This window comes from Ixodes scapularis, unplaced genomic scaffold (assembly GCF_016920785.2).
Source record: "Ixodes scapularis isolate PalLabHiFi unplaced genomic scaffold, ASM1692078v2 PGA_scaffold4__175_contigs__length_147842914, whole genome shotgun sequence".
In the NCBI taxonomy this organism is placed as follows: Eukaryota; Metazoa; Arthropoda; class Arachnida; order Ixodida; family Ixodidae; genus Ixodes; species Ixodes scapularis.
The window spans coordinates 16,604,897-16,632,329 of record NW_024609879.1 but is presented as its reverse complement, the minus strand read 5'-3'; the positions used below and the strand labels follow the sequence as shown (position 1 = coordinate 16,632,329).

Sequence of the window (27,433 nt, the reverse complement as noted above, 5' to 3'; positions counted from 1 at the left end):
TTGGCGGAGCTTGCACACTCTGAGAAAAAGTGAGCACCCCCCTAGTCATCATGCGTTTTGACGGCTTTAACTACCCATTGGGCTCGAGCCATTGAGCGTTACCACCCTGTTGGCAGGTGACATGCATGGGATAGTCACGTTTTATAAGCTTTTGAATTAAATATTCAAGTGCATGCAGTCGTTCAATAGTAAAAGTCACTTCAAAAATGTCAAAAAGTACTTGAAACTTGTTTTCTCTGTTCGTTGGTTACCATTTATTCAAATTTGAACCGGTCGAAAGAGGCGTGTGCCTCAGTTCGCCTAAACTGGCAGAAAACAAACATTTCCAAAGAGTTCAGACAACCTTGGTGGGCACCTACTAAAACCCGAGGCAGATAAAAAGTATCGCGGTTGTCCTTCTTGGTTCTGTCGCGGGTTTTACCCTGTACTGCTAGTAAACGTAGTAAACAGCTGGCAGCTGGCGTCCTGCTCTAGGAATTTAAACAAATCTCTAGAAAAGCACAGGAAGCTACGCACGGGCGTGAGTGGACTGGAATGTTCGCCGGGCGAGATACTTTTGTCATCTTTTATTATGTGCTTCAGTAAAGAGTGTGCTCTCATTAAAGGTGTGATCGGTCAGTTCTGCGTGCAGATCAGTTGCAAATGGCCTCCTCGGTTCCGCCGAACTTGCAGGCCTGTCATACCCAATTTTTTTTGCTTTCAACTGCAGTGAAGTATGAAGCATTGAACACCACGACTGAGACTGGACAGGACGAACGTACACAGATATCTGGGATCATACCCGTGTATTTCTGTATTTCTCTGTCTTGGGATATATGATTCGCCTTCACTGACTCATTTGGCACATTTCATCGAGAATACTCTATAAAAAAATGCTTCAAACAAATGTGTGTCATCAAAGGTGGAGTGCTTTGAAGAGGACTAGGATTTCAGGCCTTTCGGCACGCTCTACTTTTACCTATATAAAAGATTCCAAGTAAATTTCCAAAAATAAGGCGTTGGTAAACATACACGTGCTATTGGGTTTAGGTTTTATTTTTTTTAGAAAAAGTATTGTTGGAGAAGCCATCAGGTGCAGCGCACAGAACTATGTTCTCGGCGTTTTTTGATGATTGAGGCCGGTTCAGACAATTGCGTTTGAATGTGTTTGACAGCATTGCGTCGAGAACCGAAGGCGACTCACCTGCACATCTGTGCTCCGCATGAAGCGTGGGATCCAATTCGAAGGAATCGTCTTGGCACGCGATATAAGTAGCAGGGATGTCCTGGTTTCTCGCTGCCGCAACGCAGTCAAATGCAACTGTTTGAACCAGGCTTTAGATAATTTAGCATACGTATTTCGCGTTCACTGTCGGTGAATGCACGGATGTGAAAACGGCAATTCTGCACTGTCCTCTTGGCGTGAGCGCGAGCGCATAGAATGTATATTTGAAAGACACGTGCTTGAGCAGAAACAATCGTAGCGAAAACAAGAAAACTGAAACAACGCTTCAGGAAGGACCGGCGGACGGGCTTCGCTAGAATCATCTGCGCGTGCTCAGTGTACTCAACAATTACTCAACCGCCGCTGAAGTCATCGGATATGTAAAAAGAGAAAAGAAAATGCATTAGCGTGTTCAGAAAGTTGTGATTTCAGAAATTTGTTTCGATAATTAAAACAATTAATTAAACAGGCTTCTGTATACTTGAAGTGTCGGCAAGCGAGAAAACAAAACTGATCAAAACGTGACGTGTAGCGACTATTCAATTCGATTTATAACCCGCAGTTCACGTTTGCAATGGATTACATTAGAGATAGAGCGCTTTCCTAAGGGAAGTAGAGGAAAATAATATATACGGATAAGTCTTGTACAGTCTTTTCGTATTTATGCAAAATATGACAGTGGTCACCATCCTAATTGGTCACAGAAAATACAGCAGTATATAAGCTGGTGGTGCCGACTAGTCGCGTGTATAGTAATGTAGAGCGTCAATTTCTTGAATTGTACCTTGTGCTGTTTGTGGACGCCTACATGTATAATAATCGTTGTTGTCTGTATGTCGCGTAGGTGTGTGGTGTGGGTGCATGTCTGGCGAGACGCTCAGAGCAAAAACTATTGGTTTCTTTTTTCCTAGTTTCAGCGCTATCAGTTAGGTGGCGCGTGTCGCCACCCAATTCAAGGAGTCGCGCGTTCATGTGTCTACTTATTTGAGTGAAAAACATGGAGGCGTTCCATGGCTCCACGGAGCAGCCACAAGGGTTCGATTCTCAGCCTCTCGTCCCAGTGGGATCAGTGACATAGCCAGTTGAATGGTGTTCCGTCCTGTGAATAGCGCCAAGTGCGTGCACAGACGCGGTGGGGATTACCAGGGACTTGCAATTAGATAACGAATGCTAACAGGTGAGCAGGAGCGTTGAACGATCGGAACCGGCGCCGCTTGAATCGGTGATGCCTCGCGTCGCCGCTGTCAACCGAAAACGCCGGATCACTTCCGACAAGCACAGCAAGCAGATTGTCTGTTCAATAAAGGCATCATTTCATTTGTCGCTATACGAATCCTTCTTTGAATGTTTTCTGGCCGCGAAGTAAATGCAGCCGGCCGCGCGAAAGCAGCCCTCGAAAGCCCCCCCCCCCCCCCCTCACATCGCCGCCCCTACCGGTAATAGGTGCGGTGCCGGTGCTTCGAGGTGCGTCTTGGAGTGCTTTAGTGCGCACGGAAGGAAGCTAACGAACGTACGCGCTTCAGAATCGTATTTTAGCAAAAAGCAGTCCAGCTCGCTAGGCCTTACTCGTATTGCTCCGCTGTCGCTTGCCAGCCGCCATGTTGCTTTTGGGGGTACTCACTGTGACTACCTGTTGATTGCATGCCGTGTGACTACCCATGGGGTCGTCTGTGTTACTCAGGGGGGGGGGGGGGGGGGTAGCGATATCTGTGACGGCTCCTGACTACCCTAAATGTAGTACCCTACGACTACCCTTTTGTTGAGAATGCACTCTAGTCACATTTGCAAGCTGCCACGGTTCAAAACCTTCTCTGGCCACCGTGAATGGAATGTGCTTTGTTTGGGCGGCACTCTGGCAACCTACACGCAAGCCGCAAGGTGGCGGCATCCAGAGGCGGTACCTTCAGACTTCTATAAACTAACACACAAACAACACCAACAACAAACAATATACGGCGTGTAACCCTGAAACAGAATTGTTTTTTTTTCCTTTTTTTAAAGCAATAACAATTACTACGCATTGCCGAACACTCATTCTCCATCATTCTTCGCCAAAACCTAGCGCTAGCGGTCCCCATCAGATGTCAAAGTTTCAGCACTATCCTGTATCTTATTCAAACCTAGAAGTTATTTTCTGAAAATTTCACTAAGAAAATGGGGCCCAATTTTGTCCGTTTTTGGTAACTAGCGTAACTGGCACCATAGAGCTCCAAGTATTTGAGGGCTCTGTCGGCCGCCACTTTTCCCGCTTAAAATGGCAGAAAGTCAAGTATAACTGTTGAATAATACAACGGTTAGTACTGAAACTTTTGCCTGTGGTTCGAACCGCTAGCACTCCATTTGGGCGTAGAATAAGAGATCAGCGATGCAAAGTTTACATTTCGAAATGAAAAAAAAGAAAAAAATCTTGTAAACCTTTTTTGGTGGGGACACCATGCGCGATACTCAACGCAATGCACATTACACAACAAAGAATATACACCAAAAAACAAAGAAACCCTCGTCTGCTCACACCAGCTGCATCAGTCAGTCGCGTCAGTGAATGTACGAGACATCGACATAGCATGCACATCAGGGAACCATCTGCCAAAAATGGTTGTTTTAAATTTAGTTTCTTTCGTAGGGCAATAAAGGATGGAACCAACTCCCGAATTCCCTCGTCACTATGACAAATGTCTGTGATTTTGTTAAAAATATAAAGAGTATAGTGTTTGATAATATGCCGTGACTTTGTGTTTTGATAGTATCTTTTGCTTGTCTATTCCTCCGGGTGAATTTCTTTTTTGAAGTGTCAGTACATGATTGTTCTTTTACATGTTGTATGTATTACCACTCCTGTAAAGGCCTTGTAAAGGGCCGACAGTATAAATAAATAAATAAATAAATAGGTAGAGAGTACGTTACCAAGTACATCGCGCGTACACTGTGACGTGTTGGTGTTGTAGTATCAATAGTCGTCTTACAGAATCAGTTCTTAAGCTTTTGTTTTTTTGTGTGTGTTTCTTCTTTTTTCTCCTTCAAAATGTTAAGGTCTTCTCAACCATCCATCAACCACCACGTTGTGGCTTCCTGCGTACCTATATCATCGACTTTTGCGTTCCGGACGTATCTGGGTTGCATCACCTCTGGAGCGAAGACTGTCCTTTTATCGAAATCTGCCGATGCAAACGAAATTGTGGATGCATTCAGGAAATACAAGGTATATTACACGCAAACTATATTTAATATGCTAACAGGGCGGCGTGATATTTAATCACGCGATTTTCTAGCCGCGTGTACCTCACGAGCAATTAGTGAGAAATTTCTGAATTAAAAAGAAACAACAGGGAAAGCCAATGTAAAACTTATATTGGCCAAACAAAAAAAAAAGGTACTCAAAATTACACTGAGTTGTATAATTTAGAATTGCAGCAATGTGGAAAGCCAAGGTGTGACTAAATTTAAGGAGATCTAAATTATTTTATATTTAATAATTCACAAATCTGTACACAGATTTTTGGCGATCACCGGGCACCGGTCATTGCCAAAACGCATTCCGTTTTTGAATGAACCTTCTTTTCTTCTGAGATTTCACTCTGTGTAGAATCGTGTTTGGTGTTGCCGTATGTTACCCTGCAAAGCTAAATTCTTGCTGAAACGCCCGCTATTGTGCTTCCCGATGCACTATACGCGGAAAGCCGTGAACCAACTGTCACAAGTAAGTTTGTCTTGTTTTCCGCGGGATAAACATCGCTGCCGTCACCGTGGCTCATGAATGGCGAAGCAATCATGTTTTGTTGGCGAAACGTAGCCATGTCGATGAAACGTCGTTGAGATTCAAGTATGAAACGTGTGTCGATGAGTCTTTCATTGGCGCGAAAGGACGCCGAGTCTCCCAGGCCAGCAGGATTTTCATTAGCATATTAATTTCTTTAACAGAATGTTATCAAGAAATAACAGCCTTTTATATCCCATATTTATTCAGTTTTGTCTATTAATGTGGGAATATGTACGCTTTTAATAGATAGGCCAAATTATAAGAAAAGTTAACTGTTTAAAAATCAATCCAGAGTTATGAACCCCACAGCAGCAATATGTTTTTGTTTCAATGCATTATCTTTTACAGATGTCCCAGGGCTAATAAACTAAGGGCGATAGAACAATACTCTTAGGATGCTGGTTAACACCCTACAAATCTAATTTGTAGGGTGTTAACCCTACAAATTAATGTGTTAATGTAGGGTTAACACCCTACAAATTAGTGTTAATACACTAAATTAAATTAAATTAGTCCTAAGAGTATTAACACTAAATTAGTCTTAATACTCTTAGGATGCTGGTTAACACCCTACAAATCTAACCTGCCCCTATGTATATTTTTTACATGCAAGAAGCACAACGTGCAGTTTTCACATACAAAGAAAAAGCAAATACAGATTTAATGAATCACGCTTGAGGAAGGAGTCACGAGCTTGATGATTATTCTACGCCCACGCCGAATGTTTCTTAGAATTGTTAAAAACAATCATAGAAACAAGATGCATAAAAAAATTCCCAGGACACCTAAGCACTTTTTGTGAGTTGTGAACCTTACTGAAAAATATTTTTTACCGGAATGCAATTTCCAGTAAAAGTTTATTTTACTGGATTATGGGACTGTTTTCACTTACAGTAAAGCCGTAGATTACCGGAATGTCACCAGATTGTTTACCAGAATGTCACCGGATTTCTACCGGAAGTTTATTCCAAGTAAAAATCTATTTCACTAGATTTCGGGACTCTTTTCACTTCCAATAAAGCCAGAATTTACAAGAAGATCACCTGACTGGCCGGAATTTACCGTGTTTTTTCTTTCTTTTTTCGGACGTTAAGCAAAGGCTTTTAGGAGGAAGCCTGTGAACCGTGGTTGGTGTATGTTTACCAGGTGCTGGACGATTCGGTAACAATTAAAGTGGTTAGTCCATAGAGACCTGAAGGTTGATGTATTTATTTAACAGGGTTGATACCAGTGAAACGATTTGCACAGACGTACACAAAAGCAATCAGACCAAATAGGAACAACCGAGTTCTTTGTCGCAAAAGATATCTTTCAAGTACTCACAATGCCGCTGGGTAAATTCCTAGACGTACGGTAGTTGAACTAATAAAACCGTGCAGATGCACCACACGGACACACACACGTATACTGTTAGTAGCACGTCTAGTGAAAACCACTACCGCGCGGAACGAACATCCGCCGCCGTGAAGAGATCCCGGGCACACTCACGATGTCGTCCCCGGTGCCGTCGCCGTGGGTGCACCAGGCGGACACATACACATTGCTACTGGCACGCTTAGCGAAAACCACGAACGCGCGAAACGAACATCCGCCGACGTTGAGAACTCTTGGGCAGAGTCTTTTTTGCTTGCTGAATGCTTCTGAAGCCGGACGGACAAAGAGGCGTAAGAAACAGGTCACTGAACAATATATCTTTTTTTCATCTGTACACCCAGCTGCTTTGGAAGATACAGGTCGCACACATGGAACGAGAAGCCGAGGCTCAGCGTTCGTTCCTGGCCGGCCGTTGCTCGTTGACGGAAAAGAAGCCGGTTTTCTTCAGAAAAAAAAGTCAGCAAAACGACCCTCTTGCATTTTCCCCATGAATCCAATGCGAGGGAGAGAGGGTGCGTGGGGACTCGTCCTTGGTGCGAGGCACCATAATTACACGCCCAGTCCCCGGCTCGTCTCGGTTTCCCCCTCCCCTCGCGTCGGCTTCGAGTGAAGTTCGGTAAACAGGGAAGCGATCGGTCACAAGTCTTGGGTAAGATTTATAGCAAAACCGGGTCGTCTCGTAAACGAAAGTGGCTGCCGGTGACGTTCCAGCGAAATCTGGAAACCCGATGCCGGTGAAATTCCAGCGAAATCTGTTTGCCCGCAAATAATCCAGCAAAGACTGGTAAACTCGTTTCGGATGAAAGCGGGGGAAAGCCCCCACTTTTCTGGATCGTCGAAACAGTTCGCTGCACGCACTTCTTGAGGATTGCAACGTCGTCCCGAGCTAAAACTCCCACTCACGAGAATGCCGCCCGAGTGGTCTCGTACCTGCTCTGGCCCCGACTTCTGCCTGTCGCAAATAGCAAGTTGCCGGTGATCGCTGCCCACCTTTTCGGGTCGTCAAAACAGCTCGCTGCACGCGCTTCTTGCAGGATTAGAACGTCGCCTCGAGCTAACACACGCACTCACGAGAATGCCACTGCGTTTGCGGCCACCATTACAAACTCAGTCCTTCTGCTCCTCTTGGTTTCCTTGCCTTTAGCCGTTCCCCTTGCGTCAACTTCCAGTGAAGTTCAGTGTCCGTCAAACGAGGGTGACTTCCGGTAGGATTCCAGCGACGGGTAATCGAAAGCGGTTCTAGTAAATCTTCCAGCGAAAGTTGCTGCCGGTAATATTTCCACCAAAGACTGGTAAACTACGCTGGTTTCTGGTGAAAATGAGTGGAAATTAACCCGTTTCCACCGAATGTCACTGGAAGTTTTTGACAGATTTTAACCGAAAGTGGCTCCGGGAAAACGTTTACCGAAGTCTGGTCACCGAAAGTGGTGACTGGTAATATTTCCACCAAAACACTGGTAAACTACGGTGGTTTCTGGTGAAAATGAGTGGAAATTAACCCGTTTTTACCGAGTATCACTGGAAGTTTTTGTCGGATTTTTCAATAGAAGAGCAAAAAGTAATCTATAGGGATTACAATTACTTCTGGTTAAGAAGTATTCAATTAGATTACTCGATTAAAAGAAAAAAAAAAGGAAATTGACCGTTACTCGAAAAAGGCAACCGTTGCTTCTCCGATTACATCAGATTTTCCAAACGACATATTTTTCTTCCGGTTTCGAAAACGGGTCTATCGTACTCTCCATTAATGGATTAGAATCACCAAACTAGAAACTACTGATATTCTGAAACCGTCAATTTGAATAAACTAATCTTTGCCGGAGTCTTGATTTGAGGTTTCATTGGTTGAAAACTTTTAGAAACAAAGGGCACCATTAGAGAAGGAAGAAATAACTAGTAACAGTTCCAAGTAATGTTAGTCCTTCCAAACGAAATCACATTACTCTTGCGATTACTTCCTAATGAATGCAATCAAATTATTACAAAAAATTCTAAAATGTTACAAGTGATTGCTTGCAATGAGCACTATACAAGTCTGTTTTACTTGTGTAATTCCTGACGTTTGCCGTGATTGGCAGTTTCCTCCCGAAAAAATTTCATTTTTTCCCACACCCTCTCTATTTGTACAGATTCTTAAAAGTATTCCCCGAAACACCTGAGGAAATACTCGACCATCCAGAGGCACTCCTTTTGAGATGACGGCCTCTGCAATTACGAATGTTACAAGTACAGAGAGTTTTTACAATCAAGAAAATTACAAAGTTTCTTTCACGCAAAAAAAATAAAAAAATAAACCGTATGCATTGCTTAAAGCTCATTGTACGCCCAAATGTAGCGCCAGTGACCCTAGACCAGATGATAATTAATATCGGCACTCATCGCTATCTCATTTAAAGCTTATGAATTAATTTTCTTTTAATTTTAAATGTCAAAACGGCGGTTGTTTGTATGATCGAATACACTGTGGGAGATCTACGGCGCAAGTAAGCGAAGACGGACAAAAATTGGCGTAATTTTTCGCTGACGCTACGCAAAGAATTGTATGCTATACTTAAAGTTCAAGTAGTGTATTCCCAAGTAATGAGCATTGGTACATGCAATACTTATTTGACATTATCGCTAAAACAACTTCCGCTATAGCATTCTTAAAGGGTAACTACAAAGAAAAAAAAGCGTTTATTTTTAAACAGCCTAATCGGGACAAACATGTCACAAAACAAATGTTCCGCGAAAAAAAAAAAATTTTTAGCTATATTTACGCCACAGGACATAATTTAGTCGGAGTCAGAACATCTCCACATTTGAAACTCCCGCTCTTTCGACCGCCGCGGAGGAGAACTAAGCACCGCCCCTCACTCTTGGATTTTCTCTTTTTTATTGACTTGGCTGCTGAGTTGAACCAGCTGAACCATAGAGTTATTATAATGTACGCTAGAGGTTCAACTGGCGCTAGTGTGCTGTTGCAAATTGAAGCAGACAGCAAGCAGTCCGAAATTGACTTCCGGTAATGCATTTCTATGGAAAAAAGCGAGTGCATTTCCTCTCTGCGCTCGATTATAAGAGCAAATATCACGAATAATTCGTACGTACTAGGCACATTGGAACATTTCCCAGACACGCAGATGAAATAATTACAGAAGGGTTTGGATTTGGGCTAGTTGGTTGAACATGTTTAGGGGAAATAATTAGCCAGTTACGGCGTTTTTATTTTAAAATCATGGCATGAAAAACGGTGCTGAAACGCTTCGTACGTGTATTTATGTGCTCTGTCGGACACTGTGGGAGCGAAGACGGCGTCAGCGCTTTCCAGCATGGGGGATATACGTGCCAAACGAACGAAGGACATGTGGAAAACCAAGAGAGACCGCAAAAACTACGCAGTAACACTGGATGAGTAACTCCTTGTGCTTGCAGACGATCAAAATAAATGGAAAGTCACGTAATATAGTCCGATTTGCAATAAATAAGTATTGCTTTATTCTTTCTGCTCATGAATATATGCGAAGATGCTTGTTCTGTGTTCAAATCATCACTCGCACGCTCCAATTCTTTGCAAAAAGGGTGGAAGCCAGGGAACAGGTGCGCCATAAAAACTTCCAAACATAGTAAATGATTAGAAAACACACGTATCGTAGCCCACGTACTTTATTCTTTACGTTTCGAACGTTTTTTTAACCACTCGTAAAGATGCACGACGGGGTCATTTTCATATAGTGAGAGGACAGGCATATTAGCAGTATATAAGCACCAACGGAATGCTGGCGAACTTTGAACACACTCTACATTCCTTTCGATTGTTATTTTGCTTGGAATCGTCGCTCGTTTCTACATACCTGCAATGGAACAGTGGTTTGGGCCTGAAATATAGCAAAGTTTAACATCGTTCAGTTGTAAAGGAAAAATGCTGTAACTAAAGCAATTACACTTTCACAATATTAATAAAGGTACATACTATCCAGTACAACCGAAATAACAAAAGTTATTAATGTTATTTTCCGGCGACGAGACAAAATTCACGCGCGTTTTCCCATAGGAATACACAGGAAGACAGGAAAAGTAGACGGCATGTTGTCTGGTTCAATTTGCAACCGGAAGTCCCGTAGACACTAGCGCCAGCTGAGCCTCTAGCGTTTATTATAATAACTCAATGAGTTAAACGACGCAGCGTCATAGAGTAATATAGTAAACGTAAAGAGAGGACACAGGAGCCGATTCGCGGCCCAGATAGTGCGTTTAATACCCTCCGCTACGTGGCGCTTTTCTGCAATTTGGTTAAAATTAATTAAAACTCTTTATGTGGAAAGTATTTATTTTTTAAATGGCAATGCTTTAAAATTGTTTAAAGTACATAAAACGACTAAATAGTTTAAACTGAATACGTCACAAAAACCACGTGATGAATGGCGCCTGCCATGGCCTGCCTGCCTGCACGCCGTCGCCTCTGCTCGTCCCTGCGTCGTTCGTCTGGGCCGTGCGTGCCGTCCATCTGTGCTTTCTGCTGCATCATGTTCTGTCGACCTTGCATCAATCAAGGTGACGCATGACCGCCCGTGTGCTCGCATGCTCGGCGTGAATTCGTGGGGTCGATCGGTTCGAGCTTATCCCGCCGGGCTTTCTGGTCGCACTTGAACGTGTGTGCATGTTGATTTTCGATGAGATTGTTTAAAAACAAATAATATAACTTACGACCCTGCACACAACATTGTCCATGGGTTCACAGATGACGGTGTTGAATGAACCTCTAACATTGCAGATAGAGCCTTGGTTGTTACGCTGTCTGAAATTTCCCGGAGGTGCGTTTAGCCCCTTGCATACACTGTTGTGCGCACTTCAACAACGTCTTTTGTTTAACGCAGTCTCCTCATTTCTCTCATTCGGGAGCTTAAAGGGGTGGTGCAATGATATTCAATTGGAATGTTTTTCACTTTACACGAGCTTGCTTGCACTAGTGGGACTCAAGGATACTCGCACGCAACGCCACTGACCAGGAAACTCCTTTGTTGCGCTGTAATTTCGAGGAAAAAAACGAGTGTTTTCATTCAATCTCTCCTTCGAAAAAAACTGATGACGTAGCTGGGCGGTAGCAGTACCGCCCAGTGACGATATTTGAATACGGCTCATAGATTGGACCCGAGCATGGCGTGGACACTCGATTTGGGCTCGTGATAATCAATAGCTCGAGAAACATTCGGGTAGTGTCCTGTGTCCAATCGCTGCAATGACGACAACAGCCGAACCATAACAACGTCTGGAACTCAGCGCGTGTCCTGTGCCATGCCAACTCCAGCGCATGGCTATGATCAACATTGGTGGCATATAATCGGCTCCAGATCACGGGGCCGCTTGTTCTGGCTGAGAGTTGAGGGGTGAACTCTGCTCGTTTTTCTTTATTTTTTTTTCTGCGACTTCGATTGCGTGTGGTGAAAACGAAAGGGTATTTCACAGATCATTAACGTCAGGGATTCGTCTTCAGCGGTATTTGAGCAAAATACAAATATCAGTGCATCGCCCCTTTAAGACTGTTGGCTTCACAGTAAAGGCTGTGGTCTGTGGTTAGGGAGCTTCAAACGTAAGCTTGGTGTGTGTGATGATAAGCCATTTTTGAAGTTGACAACGAACACGTTTACTCTGTCATAGATGTTCCACACCTTCCCAAAACAACCAAGAGCAATCTCCAAGCCCACAAACTTTGCATTGGAAATGAGGTCATTGAGTGGTCTTCTATTGTTGAACTTTATTGTTCTATCCATGAGATGAGCTTGTAATTGGCTCTGAAACGTACTGAAAGACACATTTTTTCAAGAACCTTTCTGTAACATGGAAGAAAATTGTGCCCCACAGGTACTGAGTGCCTCACTCTTTCTTCCAATCAAATCCGTTGTTTATGCCATGGATCTTCCTGAGGCAGTCATGGCTACAGCCTATTTCTGTGATAAGATGTGCATACTTTTTGATTGTCTAAATAGCTAAAAAAATTCAAGAAGACAGGGCAGAAGTTGCGTCATGCCATTCTGAAGGGAGAATCTGAAATACTTGATTTTCTCCACCAGTAACTCGGATGGATTTCAGCATGGCAGTTCCAAAGTAGGAGGCAGCCATAAGCCATCATTGGGTGGCAAGTTACTATAAAAAGTGTCCACATTCTCTGAGATGAGCTCTCAAGCAGCCATGACTTTAAGTTCTTACTTACACGACGCCTGCAGCAAGACACACTTAAGAACGTTTTTGGAGCTATATACGACAAATGCTGGGCTGCTACACAAACACAAATGTGCATCAGTTCACCTCAGGACTAAAACACCTCCGGATAAAGAAACTGTTCAAACTGTCGGACAATGAAAACGTAGAGGATGACAAGGCTGACCTCCTAAAGCAGTTGCAAATAGCTTCGCACCATGAAAGTTTAATTTCAGACATCGTGAAATGTCTTCCAATTGATAACTTCCCGCCACTAGAGGATATTTCTGAGCTGGCATCAGACATCAGGTCTAACATAATTGATGACTCGTCCACTTTTTTATTACGTTTGGGGCTATTTGATCAAGCTTTTGCTTGAACAGACAACTTACAGCTGTGGCTGTTCTCAGCTGCTATCGGATGAGTCTAATAACTTGACCAGGCCTCACCAGTACTGTCTTGTTCCTAAAGCATACCACGTGCCTGGAAAATTCTTCGGGAACTTAGTAATACCATCACAAGCTGTCTTTCATTTCATTCAGCAGCTAGAAAATCACTTTCTTCCTATAATAGAGAGTGTGACACAAGTTCGAGGAGTGTGTGCCGCCTTGTATAGCACACTTTGAGGTTTGGGTGGTTATAGCCTTTGCCCAGTAGACTACCACAAAGGGTTTTTTAAATTGTTTTACAGAATACGCTTGTGTTGACATGTTTGATTGCTTAATTGGAATATGGACAAAGTTCAGTTGCACTCTTCAGTTGCTAGTAAGAACGAGACAAGTTTAACTGTTAATAGTGTATTAGCAGAGGCGGTTGCCAAACCAAAAACAAAAAGTGCTTATTAAGTGGGCGGTGCAGCTTGCTCTCCAAATATTTGTTTCCCCTTTTTCCAGCGAATGTGTATCGCGGTTCCCTAATAAAAATATTTGTCCACTTTCTACAAAATTTTGATAGAAAATAGTGTATAGAGGCTAAAAATATTTGAAAGAAAATGTGTTCACTTTTGTATCCACTGTCCATAGTTCTTCAACCACTTTTTTCTGAAGATATATTTCATTTCTGAACAATTTCGGGTAATGTTTAGGGACGTTGAATCTTGTCAGATTTCGAATAGAGTTCTCATTGTTTGGTGATGGCTCGCCCGCAGTGAGTTTGATGCTATGCAAATTGGTGTTTTTTTATATTTGCCGAAAATCGGGAATTTGTGCTATCCGGTGTGTGCTTCACACTGTTATTATACTCTTATGACCGGTAATGATAGCGATGTCTTATTTATTTTTGCATTTACGTCCCGTACCCGAGTCGGCGTGAAAGTAAATGTATCATACAGCAGGTTGTCCGTGGAAAGGTTTTGTTAACTTGGTTCCGCTAAGAATCTATTACGAAGTGTACGATATGCCGAAGTCCTTCATAATCATTTATTTTTGTGAGTATCGATCTCTTTCGTATAAAACATACAGAGCTTCTGAAGTAAATCATGTATACATGAATGTGGTCCAATAAAATGTGTTCGAACCACTTACTGTTTTTGACCCCAAAATGCTCCACCAGCCAGGAGTCAATGCGGCGATTGTGTAACTTCAATGCTTTCCAATAGAAAAAGAGCAAGAAATATATATATACCTCTGCTTTGTGAAGTCAGTTGAAACACTGTTTAACACATTTTTCATGGGCTCTATTATAAAAATTAAGCAAAAATGCGTCAGTATTAAAAAAACACCAAAAAAACAAAAAAAAAAAAGAAGAGAAGGGTACCGGAGAACTGGAGCAGAACGTCCAAACCGAAACCGAAACTAACTTGACCGGAAACGGAATGAGATTACAATTAATACCGCCCGCTAAGAGCGCTACCTGTCACTGGTCTATCTGGGCCGCTGGGGCCTATGGCAGTGTCCGCTCTTTACCTTGTGTATATTACTCTATGGCAGCGTCTCGACTTACGGTAAGATCTGGCAACAACGCACGCTAAACATGGCGCCGGTATTGTTTTGTTTTGACGGTACACGAGAGGCTGCGGGGTTTGCGAGCACATAGCGAATACGTGACCGGAGAAGCGCCCCTGTGATGTTCCCGGAAGACGCAAAGTATCATTCGTAATCGTCGTGTGTGCTTTGAAAGCGAAGGGAGTCACAGGGTCCACGAGTGCGCAACCACGAGCCAACGTTCACGACAGCGCTGCGTTGACTTCGGCGATCTCGTTCTGTTTGGTGCAACACGGCGATGCGACAAAGAACTGAAAGGTTCGTGGTGTGTGTGGTGCAGTGCTTGGAAGTATGTACCCAACACGGAGCGCAAATTGGCTGTTGTGGGGTTGAGGTTAAACGGGTTCAGTTCCGTCGTCGTCAGCTGATCCAGTCAAACTGGTCCAAGAGGTCGAGGCGAGCGTTTTTAAAAGTAAATCTCCCTTCGTTCCTTTTCAAAATGTGGAGGATTCCCGACACATACCGCGAGTAAAAAGCTGCGGGCGTTTTCAACAAAATTACGTCGTTTTAATTGAACAATGAAGTTCGAATTGTTGTCCTAAATCTGCCGTTTTTATACTTCGTGTTGGACTGCGTTTTCACAGCGACGTGTTCCGCTCATCGTGCGGTGTGAATAAATTTGGGCAAGATTTCCTACCTGCACAGTGGTGCATGAACTGAGACCATTTTTTACGTAATGAACGTAATACTCTTTTTTTTTTTTTGTTCTTTTGGGAAGAGGCGTTGTGCAGTTATTACGGTACAATCACTTGAAAGTTCAGAAATTGGGGAGGGCGAGCAAGCTTTCCAAGCTTTGTCTCCTTGCTCTCTGGCACTGCACCCGGTTTCAAGTTTCAGTAGACATAACTACTAGCAGATACAAACTGCTCTAAAGCAGGTAAACGACTGGGAAGTCGGGACGGTGCGGACTCCGTGTTCCGCACTTTTCGCAGGGTGACTGGGGAAGTGCTTTTGCAAGATATGCGGAATATGCAACTGATTTTGTTATGCCCGTCGTTTGCGTCTCTCCAGCAAAACGAATACGATAATCTACAAGGCCGCGATCACAAGCGAAGATTTACGATAACACTACATATTCATTCAAACAACTTACGTAAGATGGTTTGAATGCCGAGAAACAAGATCTGTCCACTAACGCAGAATTCGAACGTCCGAGGGCTTCTGCGGACAACTATTACGTAATCACCTGGCTGTGCCAGGTTTTTTTTACGTAACAGCTGCGTCTGGTCGCGGACGTTCGATGCGCCCGGGGCACCCGGTGCGAATCTCGACGGCCTCCGGAGCGGTATGACAAGAACGTAACTGGACGCGTTTGTCGCTATGCCAACGCTCGATGGCCTCGAGCCAGATAACATTCCTTTCGGGGCGACATGGCTGCTGGAAGGCTCGCTGTCGGGATCACTCATCTGACATCTCCGAAAAGTCAACATTTGCAAACGCAAAAAAAAAAAAAAGAAAGGCTAAGCAGGCAAAGAGGAAAACGAAAGAACCGCGCTATGAAAGCGAAAACCCCGCATCGCTTCCTATCAACCTGCGACAGCTGCTAAGCACACACTACTTCACTTCAAGAAGTCTCACTCAAGCACCTGGGTCAGCACGAAACACTGATCACATCGGCGAAACGATTAGTCGAGGTAGGCGAGACAGGCAGTAGCGGAGACTTCGGCGGCCATGAAAGAATGGCGAAGCTTTTGCTTGTTATGGTATGAATCCAAACGGAAGTGCCCGTCTTGTAAACACGGGCACTTCCGTTTGTAAAGAATAATAACTCTCATCACATGGGTTATTCTTTAAACGTAAAAATATGCTGTTCAAAAGGAAATTGCAACATATAACAAAGGTTTAACAACCAAGATCTAAGCTGTCAATTAAACTTTTAGCCAATGAGAAGTATAGCTGCCGATTGGGATTCAACGTCACGGAATCCCAACTACGTGGCGCGATTTAAAACCGGCAAAATAGCCGCAAACTCAAATCAGTCTCACGCAATAAATATTGCTGTAAAAAATGTTTTTTCTCGCCGAAAAATTGTTTTCTTGACATGCTTGTCCCATCTAGTCTGTTTAAAAAAAAACTTTTTTTTTTTATTTGCAGTTTCTCTTTAAAGCGGGGGATCAGTGCTGCGAACTCCCTTCAGATAGGGTGTACCCGTATCACTTCTTCATATCACTCTTTTCCATAACATTTTTATACTCTTCAAAAATGAAGGGTATTCAGTCATGAGCACGATTAAAAACAGGTATATTACTTGAAATATGGTGTAGGTTTTTGGAACAGCTCTTTTCCCAACGGTCCCACTGCTCACATACATGCATACAAAAGACACGGCGTTCACAGCACACACAATGCCAAATATATATGTGGATACGCGCCCCATGCATGTTGAAACATGTTTGGTACCATGCATACGCATGCTTGGATCATGTCTCTAGACAGTGTTTTTAGGACAAATGTTACAGTACAGGCAAGCAAAACACTTCAGACAGTGTTATGCACACTGTCGTTTTATGATGTATTCGCAGAATGATCATAGGGCGCAAAACATTCCAATGTATATAAAGTAGTGTGCGCCTGGACCCGCATGTGTACAATTCATTTCGCCAATACGGAATGCGAGCTCCCTTCGGAATACAATTTGAGCAACCGAATGATTCGAATCCCTCTCCCCTCACCTTGGCGCAGGTGACAGCGGTGTTCGGGACTCCACACTGGATTCTGCTGGTCGCCAAGGCGATTGAGAAGCGAGGAATTCAGTTGGACAGTCTAACGACTGTCATTGTGTGTGGCGCAAAGATCACGCCCCAAATATTAAGGCAAATCGAACCGTCCTTTGATCTGGACATCGTCAAAGACATTTTCGGATCCACGGAAGTCGGCGGGATATGCAACCCTCCCCTGGACGCGACCAGTGGACATGGCATTGGATTTCCGTCCGCGATGGTACAAATTAAGGTGAGTTCGGTTGCATTTAGTGATGAGTACGCGATGTGTCCGGATAGTCAAATTTCAGCTCGGAACTATTGATATCACTTCTCCACTGTCGATATGCTGGCCACTATTGATATCGGTTGTCATCAGGTTGTTGACGTCAAGAGTGGAAAAGTACTTGGACCAAACGAAGAAGGAGAAGTGCTAGTGAAGACGCCATGTTCTATGAAGGGTTATTATGGACACCCGGAAGCTACATCGCAGACAATTACTCCCGATGGTTGGGTACGAACAGGTAAGAAATGGCTACCTTTCTTGTTAATGAGTCAGTAAAAAATTACCTTTCAATTTGGCATTTCCCAAAGGCGTTCTGATGCCTACCGTTTGTAGGGTCACTTAGCATTCCTCGTTTTGAAGTTACAGTAAGAATATCACTGAATGGGACGTTGCGAGGGTTTTGGAAACATATAAAGCCGTCATTATCACACGACACTGTGATGTCATTTAACGTCATGGTGCCACAGGACATCAAAGTCTCACACCAGAGTATCAGGTGACACCACCGTGTGACGTCGGTGTCACGTGACAGTTCAGAGAGCACCTATAAATGCAACGCATTCAGCGCACCTTTCTGATGGCGTCTCAGTGTCAGGTGATGCAGTGACGTCATCGAGAGTACATCCGTGTACACAAAACCCCTAATGCCTCATTAGGCAGTTTTGGCACAGAGTTGCCGTGCGGCATGGCTACCGTTAGCTCGCAATAAGACTTCGAAGCATGCTCTCTAGCGCCCACCAAGAGTCGTACTGTGGCCATATATATAATCTGTTGATGGCCTGCTAAAAACGCCTATTCGCACAGGCGTTTCAACCGCATTCGCTAGGCGGTTGCCAACGCTTAAAGCCCCGTCACTTTGGAGATTCAAGTCAAAACGTTCACGCTCATTTTCTGAGAAAAACAAGCGGATCTGCTTCGCGGTTGCCATTACAACAATACAAATGGAACTCCAATATTTTAAAACAATTATCTCTTCTTCCTTACCCGCCATAATTAAAATTAGAGGATTCTCGATGCAATTTCTCCAAAAAGATAAGCTCCATGCTTTTACACAATTTACCGTAGTTTGACCGTTCTGAACGCAGTACAATGCAAATAAACCTTTTTTTTCTTGTTCTTCTGCAGCGGTTGTTCATCTAGCTGTTTTTTCTTTGTTTTTCTTTTGTATATGCTTACAGTATAAATGTGTACTTTTGTGACAGTTTTTTTTTATTAAGCGCAATCTGGTTTGTTCACCGAAAGCCTATTCTTCTGAGGACTCGTGAAGCTTCAGTTTAAAGGAACCATGAAACGATTTTGAATTCGAGTTTCATTCACTGCACGCCGTAAAAGGTGTGAAAAGAAAACCAAAACAAAAAAGAAGAGAGCAAAAATATTTTTTTATATATAGAACTTTTAAAAGAAAGCGGACCCTTTATACCTTTTTTTCTTCTGAAAGCTCTCTGCGTTTTCACTACGATGCATCCGCGGTTCCACGGCAGGCAAGCCAAATCCACATCGCCTATTGGATCAGAGCCTACCTCACCAGCGCCGCGATCATAAACAATAAATTGCTGGCGAAAGTTTCTTAAAAGTATTTTTAAAGAATATTTTGACCCACATTTTGTTGAATAATTAGCGACGTGACGGAAAATGCCGAACTTTATAATGATGATGATGATGATGATGATGATGATGATGATGATGATGATGCGTCTTTTCCCTTTATACCGGGCGAGCTCGAAGAGTCTTCGTGCCCTAGCCAAAAAAACCTATCAGCTTGTTTTCTAAATTGTCTTCCACCACTGTTCCCGACGCGATTCCGTCCTTCGCACGCACTTCATGGTAGAAATGTCATGCCTGTCTTGTGGAGGGTCGTCTGCCCCGCCCGTATACAGGTTGTCTGAGTCAACCGTCGTTTTAAAACCCAGTGCACATGCTAGCATCGCCTCTGAGTGAAGCCGGTGAACTACCAGTGGGGCTGGCAGCAGGCACTCACAATAGAGCACAAGGTGTTCAACTGTCTCAGGCTCTTCTCTGCACGCGCGGCACATCGTGGAAACCACCTTGGTGTCAAACCACTCCCAGTATACCAGAGTTCGTAGAGCACCCGCTCGCGCCTCGACCAGAAGGCGGCTGCCCAAACTCTTGTCACAGAACAGGGTTTCAGCCGCGATCAGTTGCTTGTCTTTACTGTACACCAGCAGCGCTGGCTTCGCTTGAGCGGCTTCAGACCACTGGAAGAGCTCCCTCTCACGTACTCTGCTTCTCATTTTAAACTCCAACCTCTCACCCGTCAGTACCACTAAGGGTTCTGTAAAGAAGCCATGCTTTTTTTATAATTTATAGAGGCGCTTCTGACACCTTGTTCGTGTCCCAGTCATGTGAATGTGTAAAGCAAGGTTTTTGGCCAATCGGTTTCGATCCATGTGGCGGAGTCGTGCATCGTAGCTTATCTTGCTGTTGGCTTCCCTGGCTTCGAAGCTAGACCATCCTAGGTCTCCCTGGACGGCTTTGTTAGCCACATTTCCGTGGCAGCCCAAAGCCTGTCGTCTTACTGCTCGTTGTCGTCGCTCCAGAACTTCTTGTAATTCACCAGGGACGCACGCTACAGCATTAGCGAAAGTCAAGCCCGGAAACATTGCTGCCTTCCACACTTCCCGTGTAACTAGGAACCTGTTGAAGCTCCAGAGACTTTTTTTTTCGGGGGAGGTTGGCCCCTCGCTCTGCTGTCTGGCGAAGATGAGCGTGATGCTCTCGGAGGTATTCCGGCGTATTGGCGAGAATGACACCCAAATATTTGTACGAGTCTTGAAGTGGCACCTCCTCGTCGCCCAACTTAAGTGTACAGCAAAGCGTGTCGCGCAAATTTTTTTTTTTTTTTTGCGTTGAAGTTTAGGCGTCGCACTGGAGCCTCCGCAGTGCATATATTTAATAGCCGCTGCATATCTTCCCCTGTCTGAGCCCTGAAAACCCTGTCCCTGTCTGAGCCCTGGCAGCACCCAGTTCACCTCCTCGCCATCCTCTAGGTGGGTTAAAGAGAAGCCCACTCTTGACTAAATTAGCCTCACTTCCATCCCAGCCACGTAGAGCATGTAGAGGAGCGGGGAGAGTGGACACCCTGTCGGGGGGGAAGTCCCCTAGTGCATGTAATGGTCGGGGCTGTGCGCCATCTATCGTGTGGTAAACGATGCAAGAATAGGATCAGACTGCGCCTGCGCATAGCTGCCTGTTTGCTGAAAAACGTGGCGTCGGTGGAGATGATCGACGTCAAATACCATTGACTACCAATACTGGAAACTGGAGCAAAAATACATGGGGTTGTCGGGAGACAAAGCAGTGCTGCCATCTCTCGGTGTGGGATGGTAAACTATCAGCTCGAGATTAAAAGCATAACAGTCGTTCCCTACACTATTTTTTTCTCTTCACACTATCAGGAGTTGTGAATAAACGGCAAATTTGTGTGCCGATTTCAATTGAGCAAGAGCTCATAGACGTTTTTCTAATATTGAGGTGCGCTTCATATTAGCAGTAAGTATTGAGATTATAGGAACCTATGCAATACACCTGGTATAAATGACCTACTAGCAATTAGTCACTTTCTAGTAATTAGACTGTTTATACCCCGCTCTAAAGGTAATGGCTGTTACTACCTGTAGTGACTGGCTCTTTACAGTTGGAAATAAAGCAGAGCAATTCAAATATGTAATTGCTCCATGGGTCATTATTTTAAATTATATGAGATTCACTTCCAATGAGGCTGGAAATGCTACACGACGTAGTAATTACAGCCAGTAAATGCTACACTGGCTGTTTAACGAAGAGCCAGTATTTATAAGGAAGTAGAAATAGTGTCCCGTTCAGTATTACCTGTCGTTTTGGGGGCCTGGTTAGCCTCTAATGACTGCAATGACTATTGGATTGTACATTTGAGTTATTTGGACGAGTACAAACTAGATTGCCTTCCAAGGGCTATTAATGGCTCTGGGCCATATCCTAAGCTATTTCGGGGCATATAGACCCAAGCAGTTGTTTATTAGATAATTCCACTTGTGATAGACGTTAATGACCGTAAGTGGCCATTTCGTAATATTTTTGAGGCATGTCTCAGATTGGATTTGAATGGCTATTATTTGCTATTTGATTTTATTTCCTAATTATATGACGGATTTCGGTTCAAAATGGCTTTTAATGACTATCAATGACTATTCGTAGCTATTTTGAATAGGGATGCCGCGAACCACCCGAGGTTCGATCGAAAGGTTTCGATGTTTTCGAACCGAACTGATGTTCGAATTCGAAAAGTTTCGATATTTTCGACCGTACGGAGATTCTAATTCGAAAAACTCGCAACTTTCACGGTTTCTAAAAGTTCGGGTTCGATTATTTCGAATACTTTTTTTACTCGAGGTTCGAGAAATCGAATATTTCGAACTTCCCTAACTAGAAATTCGAGAGATACGAATTTTCGAATGTCTTTGATCTGAAATCGAAAAATTCGAGCGTTTCGAACCCTTATAGACATAAAGTTCGATAAATTCGAAGATTTCGATTTTCTTTCTACATAAAGTTCGAAAAGTTCGAAGGTTTCCATTCTCTTTTAGCGCTAAATTCGGAAAAAAAACCCATAAAAACTTAGGTTTCGAATTTCTTTCCAGTCCAAGTGAGCAAAGTTCGAAGTACGGTTTTCATGTTCCGCCACAGTTTCAGTTTCAAATAAATGCCCGTTCACACTTTTGCGACCCAGTAAGAACGAGAGAGACCAGACCGATTTTTAAGCCTCTTGTGGTCTCTTAGGGCCAGCTCCGCTGCAGCGCATCCAATCCGTAGAAGTCGCCAAAGGCTTAAAAACCGGTCTGGTCTCTCTCGGTCTTACTCGGTCCCAAGAGTGGGAACGGCGCTTAACGTTTTCACGCCTCATTGGTTTTCACGAAATTAGGTTAGGAATTTTCGGGTGTGATATTTAGACTGCGCGAAGTTGGTCAGGTAATTAAATGGGACGGCTAGTGTCCCGGATGTGCTGGATTATTTGCCAGTGCAGGGTGACGTGTGCAGATCAGTAATTGTGACCACCAGCCCGGGGGGGGGGGGGGGGGGGGGGTTAACGTGCATGACGCAGTAGTGATCACACGAACGCACTGTTTAACGATACTCATCCAGTTCGAAACGGCCAGGGGTAGGCAGGTGGTTGAGGCTCAGAAAAACCTTGAAGCGATCTGGCAAACTGCCTCCCTGCCCCCCTGCACGCTGGTAGTAATCCGCTCGAACGCCGCCCGAGTGACGCTGGCATATAGTAAGTTTAGTTTGTACATGATAGAAAATCCTGATACTGGGAATGAAATTTGAAAGAAAAAGTGTAAGAAGACAGAAAAAAGGGGGGCAGGACAACGTCTCAAACTCAGCTCACGACAACGTCTCAAACTCAACTCAGCTGAAAACTCATCTCAGGAGAGCGTCTCAAACTTAACTCAGCTGAGTGTGAGACGTTGTCTTGTCCCCTTTTCTCTTTCTTCTTACACTATTTCTTTTCAATTTCTTTCCCGGTTTCGGGATTTTGCATCATGATCAACATACACCAGCTCGCCTGCACCTTGACAATTCCTTAGTTTGCAATTGCTTTGGAGGTTTATTTTTCGAGACGGAAGAAACGCCGAGCAAAAAGCACAGAGGTTGACACAACTTGAGGTCGAGTAGAGTTCTACCATACCAGTAGCGTCGGAAGAGGAAAAACCGGGGGAGAGAGGGGGGAGGGCTCCACTCTCTCTCTCTCTCTCTCTTTCTCTCCCCCCAGATATTACGGACTGTTAAAGAAAACAACACGGCTAAAGAGGGAATGGTCGAGCTTATTTTAATCTGAAATTATTTATGCACATGTAAAGCTACTGTCGTTCTTCACTTAATAAAAGATCGCGTAGATGGCCATTGCTAGAAACTCGTTGTCAGAAGGCGCTACTCGTTACATGCTCGATGGTTCGGAAGTTCGAAGCTATGTGTTTTCGACCTAAATAACTGTGCCATTTGTAGAAAATAATAAATAAATAAACATAACAATAAATGCAAAAAATAAAAAGCTGGAGAAAAAAAAACTATCAAGAATTCACCGAAAGTGTTCTCGCATATTCACAGGCCCAGAACTACGAAACAAGTTTCTTCTACCCAAATGCGTGCAGGCTAAAAGAAACATGTCTTAAAAACGTAAAATGAAAAAAAAAAAAAAAAAAAAAATATATATATATATATTATGATGTGCCGAGTTTGAAAATATTACAGAACTTTTTCCCTTAGTTAATTTATTCCTCAACATGAAAATAACAATATATGCATTCATTCGTATTCTGCACTGTACTGTCTGTGGTGTTCATTTAAATGTGATATCTCAACCAATTTCGACGAAACAAATTACCAAGTTTAGGGCATAATTTCCCATATATATATGTTTGGATATTTCTTCGAAACTCATCTTGAAGAATAATAATCATATCTTAAGACTACACTTACCATAGATCATTCTTAAAAAGTTTAACATTTCAACCAGAAATATATTCTGCTATAGCGCGCTTCAAATATGGCACAAACGACAATTGTCAAAAACCCGTCGTCCTTCCTCGCTCCTTCGCGAATCTATTTCTTTAAAACCAAGCATGCCAGACGATTGAAATAAACGGCATTGTCTTTCGCAAGTAATGCAGCGCCACAGGTAAGAATGCGAGAAAAAAAATTACGAAGGTACCTCACAGCTTGAATCCAAACGAAACCGCCCGCCCGTCTTTCGCAGTTCGACGGACTTCGAAGTTTTACCCTAAAAGGTCAAAGTTCGTCGAACTTTTGACTTTTCAGGAATTGGAAGTTCGACAATTTTCGAATTCTTTAGAATAATAATTTCGAAAGTTAGAAAATTATCGATTTTCTTAACGTAGGAAGTTCGAAAGTTCGAAAAGCTTTGAACTTTTCAGTGCAAGAAATTCGAAAGCGCTAAAATCATCGAATTTTTTAGTCTATCAAGTTCAAAAGTTCGACAAGCATCGAATTTTGCAGCGTAATAAGATTGAAATTTCGAAAAGCGTCGAACTTCTTAGTTTAACAAGGTCGAAAATTCGACTTTCGTCGAATCTCTCGATATGAAAAGTTCGAAAATTCGAAATCTTTTGAACCTTTCGAACCTCTTGATTCGATCATCGACCTTTGGGTTCGAAAAAAGTTCGCGGTATCCCTAATTTTGAGTTATTTGATTGCGCGCGGACTGAGTTGGCTTTCAATGTCTGATTTTGGCTTTTTGATCAAAATTTGATATGGCAGATATGTAGTTCTAATGACTTCCAGTTACTTTTAATGACTATTGGTCACTATTTTGAGTTATTTGAGGGTGTGAAGGCTAAGTTGGCTTCCGATGGCTAATATTGGCTATTTCAATTTTCTGAATTATATGGCAGGGTTGGGGTCCAAATAACTTCTAATGACTATGCATGACTTTTAGTTATTATTTCGAGCTATTCGATTGCGTGGGCACTGAATTGGCTTCCAATGGCTATACAGTCATATTTATTAATAATATGGCAGATTCAAGCTTCAAATGTCTTCTAGTGACGATCAATGACTATTAGTCAGTATTTCAGATTATTTGATTATGTGTGGATTGGTTGGCTTCCAGTGGCTATTATTGGCTGTATGATAATATTTTTTTTTTTGATTATATGGCATGTTTCAGGTCAAATGACTTCTGGTCCCTATTCATGACAATTAGTCATTCTTAGTGTGTGTGGACTGAGTTGGCTTCCAATGGCCATTATTGGCTATTTGATCCTATTTGTGAATTATATCGCAGCTTCAGGGTCCAAATTACTTCTTGTGGCTATCAATGGCTATTAGTCACTATTTCCACTTATTTGCTTGTGTGCAGACTGAGTTGGCTTCATATGGATATTATTGCCTCTATGATCATGTTTATAAATTATATGGCAGATTTGGGGTCCAAATGACTTCCGTGACTATCAATCAGTTTCAGTCACTATTTCGACTTACGAGGGGCGTTCATAAAGTTCGTATTATCGGCACACAAAATTGAGAAAAATAAACGGAACAAAACAGGCATTAGCTTGAGCGCGCGTCCCTCTAGTTTCCGCACGGTATAAACATTGCATACTATACACATTTCCAAAAAACGCTCCTAGGCCGCCGCCATGTTGCTGATGCTGATGCGGCTGGTGCGACTCTCGCGCCCTCTATCAGCTAGAAAGTTTCCGCCACTCTCTGGGACTGTGAAGACCCGCTCAGCGCGGTTCTCTACCTACGTTTTTGCGGTTTTGCATTCGACGTTTTCTCGCCCCTCTTGAAAGTTTCCACTTAATTTTTTTTATGCCTGCTGCGTAGCCTTCTTGTGTTATCTTCCATTGTGAGAAATAAGGCTGGTAAGTGCCTGCCATTCAAGCTTTTCTGCTGGACATTCACGGGAAACGAAGGAGGTGAAGGACGTCGAACGACCCTCGACGCGATTTCGCGAACATCGTTCTCCCATCTCCCAGAGATAATCCGCGTAGAATCCTCAGTCATCTCCAAAAATAGTTGTCCGGGTTGGGGTGGGAGTCTGGGAGACGGGTCAGTCGCGTTTGTTTCTTTGCCTTGGTCCGCCGACGATCCCAAGCTGCGGCGCACGAACGTGACGTCAACGCCGACGGCCCCGAAGTACGCAGATATTACTGTGACGCGGCCGCGGATTCCGAATCCGGATCTACGGCCGCAGCTGCCTGTCGCCTGTCCTTGGGATCGACCACTGGTGTCCGGCTTCCACCGGGGCTTGACTCGCTGGAGGCTGAGCTCCGGGCGATCCTGCTGGGAGCGGAACTGGCGCTCCGCGACACCGCCACCAGAGGGCTATCTCCCACCGAGATCATCCTGCACACAGACTCTGCGGAAGCGGTCAAGGCATGTGTTTCTTCGGCCCCCCCTCGCTCTCCAACGGTCTGCTCCATCCGGGCGGCTGTAGCGGGACTCGAGTTGGTCCTGGGATCGGCCGCACACATCAGGGTCGCTTGGGTTCCGGGCCACGCGGGCATAGAGGGCAATGAAGCGGCGCACTGGCTGGCAAGGGCGTTCTTGTCTCTCCCCTCGGGCGGTCAGCCGCTTCAGAGACCCTTGGATGCGCCGTCTGGCTCCGACGCTAGCACAGGCCCTTCACCACCACAGCACCCGCGCACCGAAACTAAGCGGCGCCTGTCCACCCGGCTGCCTGAGTGCCCGACCTCCATCCCTAGGGGATACCAGCGGGCGGCCGAGGTCCGGCTACGCCGAATCACAACCGGCTGTGCATGGACACCGTATCGCCTGGCCCGCTTCGGGCTACGCTCGCCAGAGTATGCAATATGCGACCGCTGTAGTTCGACTTCTACATCGCCACCTCAAGCCAGTCAAACCGCCGGGCTAATCCCCGATACTTCCATTAACACCCAGTCTTCAGCGCATCTCGCCACCCTACGCCACCTACTCTGGGAGTGCCCGGCAAGGCGAAAGGTAAGGGACATAGCACTCGCGCAGCTCGGTCCACCGCCAGGAATGACGTTCGAGGCCTGGACGGCACCGACAGGCCCCACAGACGTCAAGAGGCGCGTCTTCACCTCACTCTTGGCTTACGTGAGGACGGCCGGTCTGGCCAGCCTTCTGTAAGCCCTCTCCCCCCCCCCCGCCCTCGCACCCCCCCTCCCATTCCTGCATCCTTATTCCCTTCCCCTTCACGACAAGGCATGAAACCGGTCGCGTCGTACCCCTTCTAAATATGAATAAAACGTATCCAACAACAACAACAACCTTGGTGCGGTTGTGAAAAAAGGAAGCTCTCCCCAAAACGTGCCCCAAAACGAAGTCATCTCGGATTCCGTCCGATCGTCAAGATGTGAGTGTCGTCGACTGTGACTGTTATTTGAGATCTTTCTCAAATAAATTATTTTCGGATAACGCTCCATCGTGTGGTACGTACGATATATT

General features: G+C 44.2%; 1 protein-coding gene across 1 annotated transcript in view; it reads left to right on the top strand.

The window, feature by feature from the left end:
* LOC115313488 (luciferin 4-monooxygenase-like) overlaps positions 1–27,433 on the top strand; it is a 107,531-nt gene that overhangs the window by 18,216 nt on the left and 61,882 nt on the right. The window contains exons 6-8 of the mRNA XM_042293509.1: positions 4,255–4,403; positions 17,177–17,446; positions 17,573–17,717. Coding sequence (XP_042149443.1) covers positions 4,255–4,403; positions 17,177–17,446; positions 17,573–17,717 — 564 coding nt within the window. The remainder of the gene's footprint in view (positions 1–4,254; positions 4,404–17,176; positions 17,447–17,572; positions 17,718–27,433) is intronic.